Below are 14,537 nucleotides of genomic sequence, written 5' to 3'. Positions count from 1 at the left end.
GGGTTTCGGACCGTGCCCATTCGGCCATCTCAATAATGTCAATTATGACTATACGACTGTAAGAACAACAGGAAGTAAATCTCCCACCCGGTCGGGAATCGAACCCCGGCCCGTTTGCTTAGCAATCCGCCGCGCTGATAGCGCAGCTACCGAGGCAGACGAGCGGAGGCTCAAGTAAAGACGTGATATGCACGGTTGCAGTGCAGTGCAGGGCTGTGTTTGTGCAGTACCAACGGCCGGCTGCTACACCAGCAGATCCGCTTCTGTTGCCATTGAATACCAAGGCTCAGCTCTAAAGAATATGAAGTTCTCGGCTATGGGATGAGTGTTCGATTACTTTTAGTTCTCATTTTCGTCCCCCTCTGAATTTTACACTGCCAGAAAAGAATTAGTACACCTGGAAAGACGTCAATTTTGGTCCGATGAAGGCATATGCGACCAGAGGTGTAGTAGGTATACAGATAATGACTTTAACGTCGTCCGCCAACAGATACTGTAGTGGCATAGCTACCAGAGCGCCATCTGTGTCTATCCTTTAATAGGGAATGCTCGTAGCCAGAAGACTCAGCGTGGTGCAGATGTATGAAACAAACAGGCAACCATGCCGTGGAGGCGCACTCGTGCTTCTTACACCCAACTGACAGTTCGGAAGGGAGTCAAACTGTGGCCTTCCAAGTGGCGGGATGGTCATTTCGGAGAATTGCCACACAATTGTGACGTGCGGCATCAGATGGGCAATGATGCTGATATCAGTGGTCACATGAGTATTCTCTCATCGGTATACAGTTCAAGCTCCTGTAGACTAGAATGTGGGCTTCATGGAGCACAGACGCCCGCCAGGATCGTAGTGTTGTAAGGGCAGCAGTGGCAGATTTTACAGCTACCATGGCACTAGTAGGAGAGCTTGTCAGCCCAGACGTGTCAGCGCAAACCGTTGCGAACCGGTTAACAGTGGGATTACGGGCACGCACGCCTCTAGCCCGTCTTCCATTCGCATCGATGTGCATAGGTCGACTAATGTTATCAAAGGATCACTTTGAAGATGAAATGGGCCGTCGTAGTCTCCAGCAATCAAAGCAGATTCTGCCAGCTGTGTTAACATCTTTTGTATGCACCAAATGCGTCAAAATTGCCGCTGACAATCACGATCTCCATTTGGTGTTTGTTGATTTAGAAAAGCCGATGATTCTGTGTCAAGGAAGTTTCTATGAACAGTACTGGAAAATGTTGGTGCATTAATAGAGCTGTGAAGAGTACGTACCACCAGTACGAGGCAGTTGCGAAGATTAGTGGTACGGTATCAAAGTTTTAAAACATGTAAAAGATTAAGACAACCATGTTCTATGTCACCCGCCTTATTTAAGTTGTATTTAGAAGTTTTTCTTGGTTATCGGGATAGGCAGTTCTGGCTGTGGCAGTACAGCATCAACGTTTGCATTCGTTTATGTCTGCTGACTGTCGATAAGGGTGATGCCACGTATCAAATGATGAAGTTAATAGATGCTAATAAACAATGGAGATAGTCAATGTGGACAGAACAGAGTTCCTTTTTGTTGGAAGCGTGCAAGGTGAGGATTTTGATTTTGAGTTTGGTCGGGTAAGAAACGGGGAAGTGTTCAAGTATCTGTGTTCACTATTCGATGAGACTGGTTAGTATGAAAACATATCCCACTGGATAAGTCAAGCGAGGGTAGGTATTAATTACTAAATAGTAGCTTTTGGAATCTGCAAGTATTGGTTGTGCTGTGGCTGAAAGACTTCTGCAATGTGTCTCAGAGTGTAGGACATTGAACGAGACAAGAAGGGGAGAAAACTGAGGCTGTCTGAATGGACGGGTTATGGCGGAGCATGAGGGCGATTCGCTTGGATCGACTGAGGAATGGGTATGTAAGAATGGAGATTGATGCGGTGGAACCTGTCCAGATAGGACCGTGATGGTATGAACATGTTCGACGGATGGAGGAACAATCATAACGGCAGTGGGTAGTGTTTGCTCAGCTCTTCTCTGGCAGGGAGGACGCGGGCAAAGTGAATCGGAACTAAAGCTAAAACCATGGAAAAGAGGAGTGAGTCTGAAGAGGAAGAGCAAGATAGAAATTTGTGGCGCCTGAGAACAGCCAACTGCTGTTAAGTGGAAACGCCTGCTAGAGTAGAGAAGTAAAAATAATGCTTTCTGATAGTACCCACCGACAAGATGTGTGACAAATATTGTATCATCTAACGCAGTCATCCAAGTCTTAGAAGGCATTTCTGTAGAGTAACTGAATAAAAATAGATGAACGTATGACTTTTTAGCTGGGAGACGCTATCTGACGTTCTGGCCCTTGGTGCAACTCTGACTCCATACCGACGTCTCGTCAGTGAAGAGGAGAAGAAATAATGAGATTTCAATGACTAACAGTATATCACGTGCATTAACACTGTATTAACTGCACTCAATAACGATCTCGGGCAAGAGATTACATCAAATAAAATGAATCATACAGGCTGTCTAAAGGAGAATAAAATCTTGACAGCTATATCCATGACGTTGACCTCAGATCAAATGTTTAAACAGTAGCAAAAGATAATCAGCACATTTAATCGAAAAGAGCTTTTGATTTCCATATGATATCCACAACTGAATGAATGTTGAAGACAAAGAAGTAAGACCTTATGAAGTTCTATAAGAGGTCTTAGAAATAGAAATGGCCCGTACGACCAAGGAAAATAAATATTTTAGTCTAATATAAGGGGCATTAAAAAGAAACGAGCCGGAGGCATAATTACAGAAACCAGTACCTGTATGTTAAAAGTATTGACCCTGGCTGTTGAGACACTTGTCCCACTGTGACAAGGCGGTGAATGGCTCTCATAAAATTCCAGGGGCTGCGATGTTAACCAGTTCCGCACGTACAGCTGGGCGTCGTCGTCCGAGGTGAATCGTTTGCCCCTCGGAGCCTTTTTAAGGGGGTCAGAAATGGCGTAATCACAGGGAGAGAGGTCCGAACTGTGTGGAGGGTGGCCGAGTACCTCCCATTTGAATTTCTGCAGGAGTGCCGCGACAGTGTTGGCCGTATGAGGCTTTGCATTGTCGTGGAGCAGAATGACCCCACGGGTGAGATTGTCTGGTCGTTTTGATTTGAACGCTTGGCGAAGGGTGGTCGAGGTTTGCTAGTAACGCTGGGGATTCACTGTTGTCCCGTGCTGCACGAAGTGAATCAGAAGGGGGCCATCTTGGTCAAAGAAGAACGTCAGCATAGGGTCAAACGATTCACCTCGGGCGACGACGTCCAGCTGTACATGCGGAACTGGTTAACATCGCAGTCCCGGGAATTTTATGAGACAGCCATTCACGCCTTGTGTCACAGTGGGACAAGTGTCTTAACAGCCAGGGTCAATACTTCTAACATACAGGTACTGGGCTCTGTAATTATGCGTCCGGCTTGTTTCTTTTTGAACGCCCCTTATAGTTAAAAAGTATATTACTGACAATAACGCTGAATAGAACTACAAAACTCAAACCAACATTTCGACTGTCTTTGCAGCTGTCCTTTTCAGATGGTCGTCATAATACTCAAAAAGATTTCATTGAAACTGTCACTAGCCGTGGATGGCTAAACCTACTCTGGATCGAGCTGTAACACACGAGTCAGATTCAAGGGTGTGGCCCTTTGGTGGCCAACTATTGCTCCCAGTATTGCCAGACAAGACGCGACGCAAGAGCTACCGGCTCTGGCAATGCTTCACCTCAGAACGAACCAGCTGACGAAACCGTTCTACATGCCGTACTACCTAGATGCTCGTATCACAATGACACTACTGGTGGCGTGTTCGTACTTACGTGACTATTTTACGACTTCCGTTTCGTTCCGCAGTGATAAGTTTCAAATTGCTCCCCAGCAGGGATCTAGCAGGTTATTAGAGAAATTTCCTTGCGCTCCGCAAGAAGGCAAAAAACAGCGGAGCTTGTGCGCAGCATCAAGGCAAGAGGCATGTAGAAACATTTTACGCTCTGGAAGCAAGGAATGAATAAATGTAGACGCATGTGGACTCAAATGTCTCAATATTAAAGCGATCATCTCTAATTGATCGTACTTAGTAGGAAAGCTAAATTGCAGTATTAAAATCACTTGTCGCAGCCATCTTGGATTTTCCGTTGCCCAATATCGCATATTATGCCGGTTTACGTTACCGCTGTTGGTGAATGACGCTTCGTCGCTAAATAGAACGCTTGCAAAAAATCTGTCATCGTCCCGTAATTTCTCTTGTGCCCAATGGCAGAACTGTACACGACGTTCAAAGTCGTCACCATGCAATTCCTGGTGCATAGAAATATGGTACGTGTGCAATCTATGTTGATGTAGCATTCTCAACACCGACGTTTGAGATTCCCGATTCTCGCGTAATTTGTCTGCTACTGATTTGCTGATTAGCCGCGACAGCAGCTAAAACACCTGCTTGGGCATCATCATTTGTTGATTGTGGTTGACGTTTCACATGTGGCTGAACACTTGCTGTTTCCTTAAGTAACTTAACTATCCGGCGAACGGTCCTGACACTAGGATGTCATCGTCCAGGATACCAAGCAGCATACATAGCACACGCCCGTTGGGCATTTTGATCACAATACCCATACATCAACACGATATAGACCTTTTCCGCACTTGGTAAACGGTCCATTTTAACACTGGTAATATATCACGAAAAATACCGTCCGCACTGGCGGAATGTTACGTGATACCACGTACATATACGTTTGTGACTATTACAGCGCCATCTATCACAAAGCGAAAAAAGTGGTCCAACTAAAACATTCATTCATATTTCTTTACGTACTGCACTAATATGTCATAAAAATGGGGGTTCCTATTTAAAAAAACGCAGTTGATATCCGTTTTACCTATGGCAGCACCATCTAGCCGGCCAACCATAGCGCCATCTGGTTTTCCCCTTCATGCTAGACGAGTTTAGTTCTTTGTAGTTTTTTCGTTTGATGCTTATTTTGTGAGATATTTGGCCCAGTCACTATCAATGGACCACCTTGTACAGTTTCTAACTTAAATGCTTGTCTTCTTGTGTTGAACCTTTAACCCAAGATGTAGCTCTTTCTGAACAGATGACACCCTTTAAATTTTTTAAACTCTGTTAGTAATTCTATGACATACTGGAAACTGAATTTTTGTCACTGAATGCTGCTAGATGGGCAACCAGCAAATGGAACCGCGTGGTGTTTTAGTCTTTTACTAGTATGGATTTGGGCTAGCTAGAAATATTTCATACTGATGTCAGCAGTGGCTGGTAACCACCCATTCTCAGACACACTAAGACATGAACGACGCACTACGAAGGGATTATCAGAATGGAACGAAATCGGTATATGTCCATCACATCTGCATAAATCTGCAGATAAAGAAATGATTACAATTTCAAAAAACTGAATAACATATTCAGGAGAAATATCTTCACAAATTGAGTAAGTCAGTAAGCGTTGGTCCACAACTGACCCTTGTGCAAGCAGTTACTAGGTTCAGCACTGGTTGAGAGTAGTTGGATGTCCTCCTGAGGGTCGTGCCAAGTTCTGTCCAATTGGCGCGGTAGATTAAAGTCCTTAGCTGGTTACCGGGCGAGGTGGCGCAGTGGTTAGCACACTGGACTCGCATTCGGGAGGACGACAGTTCAATCCCGTCTCCTGCCATCCTGATTTAGGTTTTCCGTGATTTCCCTAAATCGTTTCAGGCAAATGCCGGGATGGTTCCTTTGAAAGGGCACGGCCGATTTCCTTCCCCATCCTTCCCTAACCCGAGCTTGCGCTCCGTCTCTAATGACCTCGTTGTCGACGGAACGTTAAACACTAACAACCACCACCACCACCACCACCACCACCACCACCACCACCACCACCACCACCACCACCACCCTTAGCTGGTTGGCGGTCCTTGTCCATATTGCTTCTAACTTTCTCAATTGGGGACGGATTGGACGATGCTGCGGCCAGGCCAGGGTTTGGCAAGCGCGAAGACAAGTAGTAGAAATTCTTGCCGTGTGCAGGCGGGCATTAACTTACTGATACGAGAACCCAAGGTGACTTGTCATGAAGGGCAACGAAACGGGCTGTAGAATATCTTAGTCATACCGCTTGCTGTAAGCGTACCGCGGATGACAACCAAAGGGGTTGTGTTAAAAAAAAACGGCACCCCAGTCCGTCATTCCTGATTGTCGGAACACATGGCGGAGACAGTCAGGTTGGTATCGCACCATTGCCTGGGGAATCTCTACACAAGTCTGCGGTCTGGAAACGCATTGACTGAACTATGCATGAATTTAGGATAACGGTGATACATGGTGATACAACGCTCTGGTGGGCGGTTTGCGGGTTTAAATCACCTCGGGGTATGACTATGCGTTGCATTTGACCTGCGGTCGACGCACGGTGGCGCTGGCAGCAGTCCACATACGGAGAGGTGTGTTGGTGCATGTCAGGGTACGGTGCAGCGAGTAAGTGTGCAGACGTTTTCAGACGTGCTAATGGTGACTGTGTTGAAAATGGCTCAAAGAACACATATTGATGACATTATGAGGGGTAGAATACTAGGGCGACTGGAGGCTGGTCAAACACAGGTCATAGCAAGGGCCATCCGTGTGCCACAAAGTGTGATCAAGATTATGAGAACGATTCCAGCGGACAGGAAACGTGTCCAGGTACTACAGTACTGGATGCCCACAGTGTACAACACCACAAGAAGACTAATATCTCACCATTAGTGCCCGCAGAAGGCCACGGAGTACTGCAGGTAGCCTTGCTCTGGACCTTACTGCAGCCACTGGAACAGTTGTCTCCAGACACGCAGCCTACAGAAGACTGAACAGACATGGTTTATTCGCCCGGAGACATGCAACGTGCATTCCACTGACCCCTAGTCACAGGAGAGCCCGTGAAGCCTGGTGTCAAGAACATGGTACATGGTCATTGGAACAGTGGTCCCAGGTTGTGTTCACGGACGAGTCTGAACAGTGATTCTCGCAGGGTTTTCATCTACCAGGAACCAGGAACCAGGAAAGGGACCTGTATGGAGGTCCTGGTGTGATGGTGTGGGGTGGTATTATGATTGGTGCAAGTAAACCCCTGCATGTCTTTGTACTGTAAAAGGTTAGGTGTATTGGGACGTCATTTTGCACCAGTATGTCCGCCTTTTCAGGGGTGCAGTGGGTCCCACTTTCCTTCTGACGGATGATAACGCACGGCCACACAGAGCTGCCATCGTGGAGGAGTACTTTGAACCAGAAGATATCAGGCGAATGGAGTTGCCTGCCTGTTCTCCAGACAAACTCCATCGAGCACGTCTGGCATGCTCTCGGTCGACGTATCGCTGCACGTCTTCCAACCCCTACGACACTTCAGGGGCTCCGACAGGCACTGGAGCAAGAATGGGAGGCTATACCCCAGCAGCTGCTCGACCGCCTGATCCAGAGTACACCAACTCGTTGTGCGGCCTGTGTATGTGTACATGGTGATCATATCCCATACTGATGTCGGGGTACACGCGCAGGAAACAGTGGCGTTTTGTAGCACATGTGTTTCGGGACGGTTTTCTCAATTTATCACCAATACCGTTGACTTACAGATCTGTGTCGTGTGTATTCCCTATGTGCCTAAGCTATTAGGGCCAGTTTTGTGTAGTGCCACGTTGTGTGGCACCACATTGTGCAATTAATGTTAATTTATGAGCACGAGTGTAGATTAGTCTTCAGTGCTGAGTACCACTTCGAACTGAGCCCCAATGAGAGCCTGACCACCAGGAGTGATGGCTTTGAGTGCCATTTCTTTTCATAGCAGAACAACTTTGGTTATCTGGTGCACCCTTACACTACAGTGATACGTCGACGGTATTCTAACAATCAGTTCTGCTGCCCTTCATGGCAAGCCATACCAGACTCACATTTCAGCACGATAGTTCCAGCTCGTACACGATGAGAGCTTCTAGTGCTCGTCTTTGAGCTTTTCAAACGCTGCCCTAGCCAGCGAGTTTGCCGGATCTCTCCCCAGTTGAGAACTTTTGTAAATTTACAAGTAGGTCCCTACAGACAGCTTAGAATTTCAATGATCTAACGCACTATTTGGAAACTTTCGCACGGTATCCCTCAGGAGGACTATCAATAAATAATGTCGAGCCGAATAACTGCTTGCATAAGGGCCAGAGGTGGACGAACGCGCTACTGACTTGCTCAGTTTGTCATTCTCCTTCTCTTGATTAAATCAAACAAGTTTTCTGTAATTATCTGTTATCTGTAGGTGTACATCAGATCTACACATTTCAGCCCTTCACGGATAATCCCTTCTGGTGCGTTCTTTTGCCTTAGAGTGTATCTGAAAACGTGTTTGCTTCTACTACCGTGTAATTTCACCTTGACTGGCTCTGAGCACTATGGGACTTAACAGCTATGGTCATCAGTCCTCTAGAACTTAGAACTACTTAAACCTAACTAACCTAAGGACATCACACAACACCCAGCCATCACGAGGCAGAGAAAATCTCTGACCCCGCCGGGAATCGAACCCGGGAACCCGGGCGTGGGAAGCGAGAACGCTACCGCTTCACCTTGACTGTTTTAGCTGTTATGATGCGTCTTTTCAAAAATGTGTGTGAAATCTTATGGCACTGCTACGGTCATCAGTCCCTAAGCTTACGCACTACTTAACCTAAATTATCGTAAGGACGCACGCACACACGCACATGTCAAGTATAAACTATAGCACCGTAGCACCCAGTCATAATTCTAGATTACTTAGCTGAAGCCGGCCGAGGTGGCGAGCGGTTCTAGGCACTTCAGTTTGGAACAACGCACACGCACGCCCGAGGGAGGACTAACCTCCGCCGGGACCAGCCGCACAGTCTATTGCTGCAGCGCCTCAGACCGCTCGGCTAATCCCGCGCGGCGATGCGTCTTTTACATATCCATTTGACGAATTTAGACATGCTCACCATAGGTGTAGGTCTCGTCGAGGATGGCGACCTTTGACTTGAAGAACCTGGCGATGAGGACGCTGATGGCCATGCGCATGAAGTAGTGGAACTCGAGCGTGAGGTAGAGCGTGAGCACGAGCAGCGCCACGCCCCCCAGCACGTAGCACAGCACCAGCATCGCAGAGTCCTCGGCTGCCGGCTGCAGGCTACCAGGCCATCACGTCAGCACGTCAGCACTCCGGGGCGCTCCTGCGGGCACACACCGCCACCAGCATTGTGAGTGCCCAACCGGTCTAAACAGTCCCGCTCTTACATAGGCTTTTGAACAATCGCCCCACTGTTGAAAGAAAAATATTTAGGTATTAAAAATTATTTCACTACGTACAAAATTAAACATATAACACGTCAGCCTCAGTTGCAAATAGAAACCAATCTTTACCTAGGTTTCAGCCAAAATAATTTGGTCTTCTTCAGAAGCTATTGACACTAAACTGTTGCATGCCAAAGTTTGGCCATGTCAAGTATAAACTATAGCACCGTAGCACCCAGTCATAATTCTGCATTACTTAGCTGAAGCCGGCCGAGGTGGCCGAGCGGTTCTAGGCACTTCAGTTCGGAACGGTGCGACCGCTACGGTCGCAGGTTCGAATCCTGCATCGGGCATGGATGTGTGTGATGTCCTTAGGTTAGTTAGGTTTAAGTAGTTCTAAGTTCTAGGGGACTGATGACCTCAGATGTTAAGTCCCATAGTGCTCAGAGCCACTTTTTGAACTTACAAGGGGAGGCCGCCAATTGTGAAATTCAGATTCGATTCATACTGCGCATAATAAAAGCTCATGGCCAGAGGTGTAATGTGGCAAAGCACCAAGATGCACTTCTCAGCCGTTGTCGAGAAAATCGACAGTTAAAAGAAACCGTTGCGGTGAAATACTCTCTACGATTAATAGTTTTCTACAGCGTCATGGCGCAGCGGTAAGCGCTCGGGTTCGTAATCAGAAGGTCCACGGATCGAATCTCGCGCCATGCAATTTTTTTATTACTAGTTTTTTGTAATTCAAATATATAAACTATTAATGAATTGCTTATGCATGTTGGTGAAGGCGGATCGCTCTCCAATTGTACCGCCTCCATTTTTCCGTTTTTTAACAGGGTGTACCAAAGCTCTCCCGTCCGCACTGATTTTCGACGATATAAGTTGCGCTAGGGACCGCATCTATCTTCTTTCGAAGTTCGCAGGCAACTACGCTGTTATGCGGCGGCTCGTTTCGACCCATTCAACATCTGCCCTTCAAGTATATCGAGCGAGTAACGGAGTTTATATTTCATATCTGCCACAGCAAATTTGTGTTCGTGGGGTCTACTCTAATTCGAACGTTTGACTTGCGCTATACGTATTCTTTTCGGAATATCGTTTCTACGTCTTCCGTTAACTATACGTGGTTCACATTATGAAGACAATAACATTTGTGAAATACAATTTTGTTTGCGGAAAACATAATGATGTTCGAAGTCGCCAGTTTTTCCACGACAAACGACTTTCAACAACTTATTATATGCATAATTGTTGCAACTGATTGCCGGGAATTTATATATATATATATATATATATATATATATATATATATATATATATATATATATATGAGTTACAAAAAAAACAAATACTAAAAAATGTTGCATGGCGTGAGATTCGATCCGGCGACCTTCGGATTACGAACCCGAGCGCTTACCGCTGCGCCACGACGCTGTAGAAAACTATTAATCGTAGAGAGTATTTCACCGCAACGGTTTCTTTTAACTGTCGATTTTCTCGACAACGGCTGAGAAGTGCATCTTGGTGCTTTGCCACATTACACCTCTGGCCATGAGCTTTTATTATGCGCAGTATGAATCGAATCTGAATTTCATAATTGGCGGCCTCCCCTTGTTAGCTGCGCGGACGAGTTCGGTAAGCCGCGAGAGCTGCGCTGGAACTAATCGCAGCGAGCAGCTGTGTACCTAGCACCGCTGATAGATATGCGCATGCGAGCGTGCAAATGTAGATGCTTAACGGTAGCTACCTTTACGTTAGGAATGGGATTAATATAACCGTTAAAATTGTTAATGGCGTAATATTTAACAGAACTTACTTCTGAGGAGAACGAGAACCCTATAAACGGATTCGGAGCCCGTAAGAAAGACTAGCTATTATTCGGCAAAATTATTCCTCAATTTTGAATATATTACTATTCGACTAAAGAAAGTGGAGTCAGGCGTCGGCGACTGCAAAGGCAACGTAACATCAGGGCCGGTGAAGCAAAGGTTGAAAAACCTTCGAAAAAGTTATTATTTCTCAATTGTAGCTGGTCATCAAGTAGGTTTTCTTTATCGAGCAACAGGTGTTTAAAGATTTCCAACTCCTCAAGGATGTCGAGCCTAGTGCCTTTAAACTCGCAATTTAATAGCTCTGTGTTCTTTGGTGGATTGGGAGCATGGGCCAATTGAACAAGGTGCTCGGCGAAAGTCGAGCCACGCGTGCCATCACTTTTCGTGGGTGTATGTCCTTTATATCTAGCTGGGAGGGCTCTCCCTGTCTGGCCAAACATTGGCATACAATAGTTTAGTGTCAATAGCTTCCGAAGAAGGCCAAATTATTTTGGCTGAAACCTAGGTAAAGATTCGTTTCTATTTGGAAATGAGGGTGACGTGTTATATGTTTAATTATCACAGTTGCTGACGAGGCTGCACGATGTTAAAAATTCTTAACGTACAGAATTGTTTTAAATACTCTTCAGTTTCAAACATGCTATTCAGCCAAAAAGCAATGTAATCACAGAAGTTTACATCAAATATGCAGAACTTTATAGTCTATATAATTAGATGAAGATGAAATTAAACATAACCCTCCTACCATGTTTTCGAAATGTATTTGAAGATAGCTTTTTAGTAGTATTAGCAGTAATACTGTCTTTTACACAGAAAGTATCTTGATTTTCCATAAAATTTCGGTCGAAGTGCCGGATGGCAACAATTTGTTGCCACGATATTTCAGCGCAGAATCTTTTGGCCATCTTCGGGTGAGTATTCACCTGAAACAAGCTGCAGATACCCGGCAGTTCGCCCGAAATTTTATGGACCACTCTGTTCGCTGGGAATGTTGTAAATCTCACACCATTTGATTTGTTGTGACCTGGGTTGCATAATACAGCAAATTTTTTTCATTACTTTCAAAGTTAGTGACTTTCGTTACATACATCTGTTATACATATGGATAACAGTTTCCCCATTTTTCCAGACTCCTCTCAGGCACTTTGGTTAACACACGAAAACTGATCACCACTGCGTTAATAATTAGAGCAAAATACGATAATTTCAGACGTCCGTACTAATTAACTGAGTTTTGTAGGTTGTGTGTGTTTATGTTTCATAATTATTTACATTTTATAACGTCCACGAGGTAGAGATTATTGGTACTGATAATTCTCTTGTTAATGGGAATTAGGGCGATTACTTGCTCTTTAAGAACTACGAGTTGTAATCTCAATCAGTACAATATACTTGGAAACTGGTCTGTTATTTATCACATGGATGAATGGACTGACTGAATGAAACAATGTTTAAACATGACACACAGCGCATACCTACGGCGTTTGGATTGTAGGAAGGCGATGAAATTAATTTCTCTAACGCCCCGTCGGAGGCCACGGGTGCGTTACACCAAAATCCTCAAAATACCCTGAACAACAAAATTGTTTCAGTGGAGCTCGGATTCATCCAATACATGATCACTTTCCGATCTGTACAGAGAGATCAAATGACATACACATCACGTAAGCAGCCTGTTTCACTGTATGTCTTTCTCACACATGGACTGGTTTGTCTGTTGAAGCTTATACCAGATATTTAGTATAAAACAGTCGCCATGCTTTCATAATGACATTTAGCAAATTCAAGGACACCCCACTCCCCCTCACCTAATGATCCGCGACACAAATTTGGGTTCATATAGTGCGGTGCCCTCTATCAGTGTTGTCGCATTACCACCCGTGAACGGTATAGGAAACGGGAGCGTATATTTTACGGAAGCAGCCAGTGACATCGACCTCAAAGCTTAGCGTTCCGTATCGATGCTCTCCAAAAAGTAAGAGATATCTACCGAAATATCTATGTTCATGTTAATTCTAGAAGCACGAATCGCTAGAACAGAGAGCTAACATCGGAAGATAGACTGAATAACATTCGAAATTTACTGTGCACTTTTAAACCATTTAGTGCATATCGATTGTTGGGTTACTTTTCGAGAGTAGCTGAAATAACTTTAGAGTGTTAAGACGAAACCAGACAAACTTTTTGGTTTTAAAGCTTTGACACTAGAATGTCTTATTCAGAATCAAAAATTGGAAAATTTCTTGTGACTAAATGATATTAAGACACCAACTATAAATACTTGCCCATCTATGTACTTTGGCTTTGGAAGTATTCAAAGAAGGAAATTTATTCTAAAACTTACGCCGATTGTCGAGATATTTTTTCGTAAGTAATATGTGTAAATCTGTTTTTGAAACTAACGAATAAGAAACGTTCGAAAGCAAGTACGAGAAGCGGAATTCAAGTTTTCTATCATATTAAAATGTAACAGCAAAGGAAAAACTTGAGAATCTGGTGACATTTAGTGGTACGTATAGATGGCGAAAATCAGTCTCCTGCTGCGTTTTTATCTGCATTTGAAGATTTGTGTCAGGAACTACAGCGGCAATGACGACACAGTTTTCGGTAATACACTCACCGATTCGCGAGGAGATTCGATGTTCATAATTTACCACTGCTACGCTTGAGAAGTCTCACGGCAGTAGATACTTCGTGCTGCCATTACGAAGCCGGGCGGGTCGCTACTAACCAGTCACCACCGACACGCTGTTTTTGAACCTACAAGATGTCCAGGAAACTACACACATCAAAAAAAGTTTTGCATCACTTCGGTTCCGAGAGTTTCGGAATTTTTACACAAAATTGGAATAGAGATCAACATAACCATCACTTCAGCCCTTTTTATTGCTCATGAAAACCACGCATTGCATGTTGTACCACTATATAACGAGAACTTCAGAGATGGTGGTCCAGATTGCGGTACACACCGGTACATCTAATAACCAGTGGCACGTCCTCTTGCATTGGTGCATACCTGTATTCGTCGTGGCATACTATCCACAAGTTCATCAAGGCACGGTTGGTCCAGATTGTCCCACAGCTCAACGGCGATTGGGCGTACGTCCCTCAGAGTGGCTGGTGGGTCACGTCGTCCATAAACAGCCCTTTTCAATCTATCCCAGGCATGTTCGAAAGGGTTCATGTTTAGAGAACATGCTGACCACTAGTCGAGCGATGTCGTTATCCTGAAGGAAGCCAGTGTGTCTCAGGCGTTCAGCCTGACGGGGTTGCCTCCAAACACGTCTCCGACGATTGTCTGGTTGAAGGCATATGCGACACTCACCGGTGAAGAGAACGTGATGCCAATCCTGATCGGTCCATTCGACATGTTGTTGGGCCCATCTGTACCGCGGTACATGCTGCCGTGGTTGCTAAGGTGGACCTCGCTATTGACGTCGGGATCGA

General features: G+C 45.1%; 1 protein-coding gene across 1 annotated transcript in view; it reads right to left on the bottom strand.

Annotated features, from left to right (window-relative positions):
• Positions 1-14,537, bottom strand: part of LOC126251691 (protein THEM6-like) — a 236,683-nt gene that overhangs the window by 128,560 nt on the left and 93,586 nt on the right. Inside the window, exon 2 of the mRNA XM_049952277.1 lies at positions 8,964-9,194. Coding sequence (XP_049808234.1) covers positions 8,964-9,123 — 160 coding nt within the window. The 5' untranslated portion in view covers positions 9,124-9,194. The remainder of the gene's footprint in view (positions 1-8,963; positions 9,195-14,537) is intronic.

The sequence above is a fragment of the Schistocerca nitens genome, chromosome 4 (genome assembly GCF_023898315.1).
Source record: "Schistocerca nitens isolate TAMUIC-IGC-003100 chromosome 4, iqSchNite1.1, whole genome shotgun sequence".
Taxonomy (NCBI): domain Eukaryota; kingdom Metazoa; phylum Arthropoda; class Insecta; order Orthoptera; family Acrididae; genus Schistocerca; species Schistocerca nitens.
Note: the sequence above shows the minus strand (reverse complement) of the source record. Positions and strands in the feature narration are given on the sequence as shown.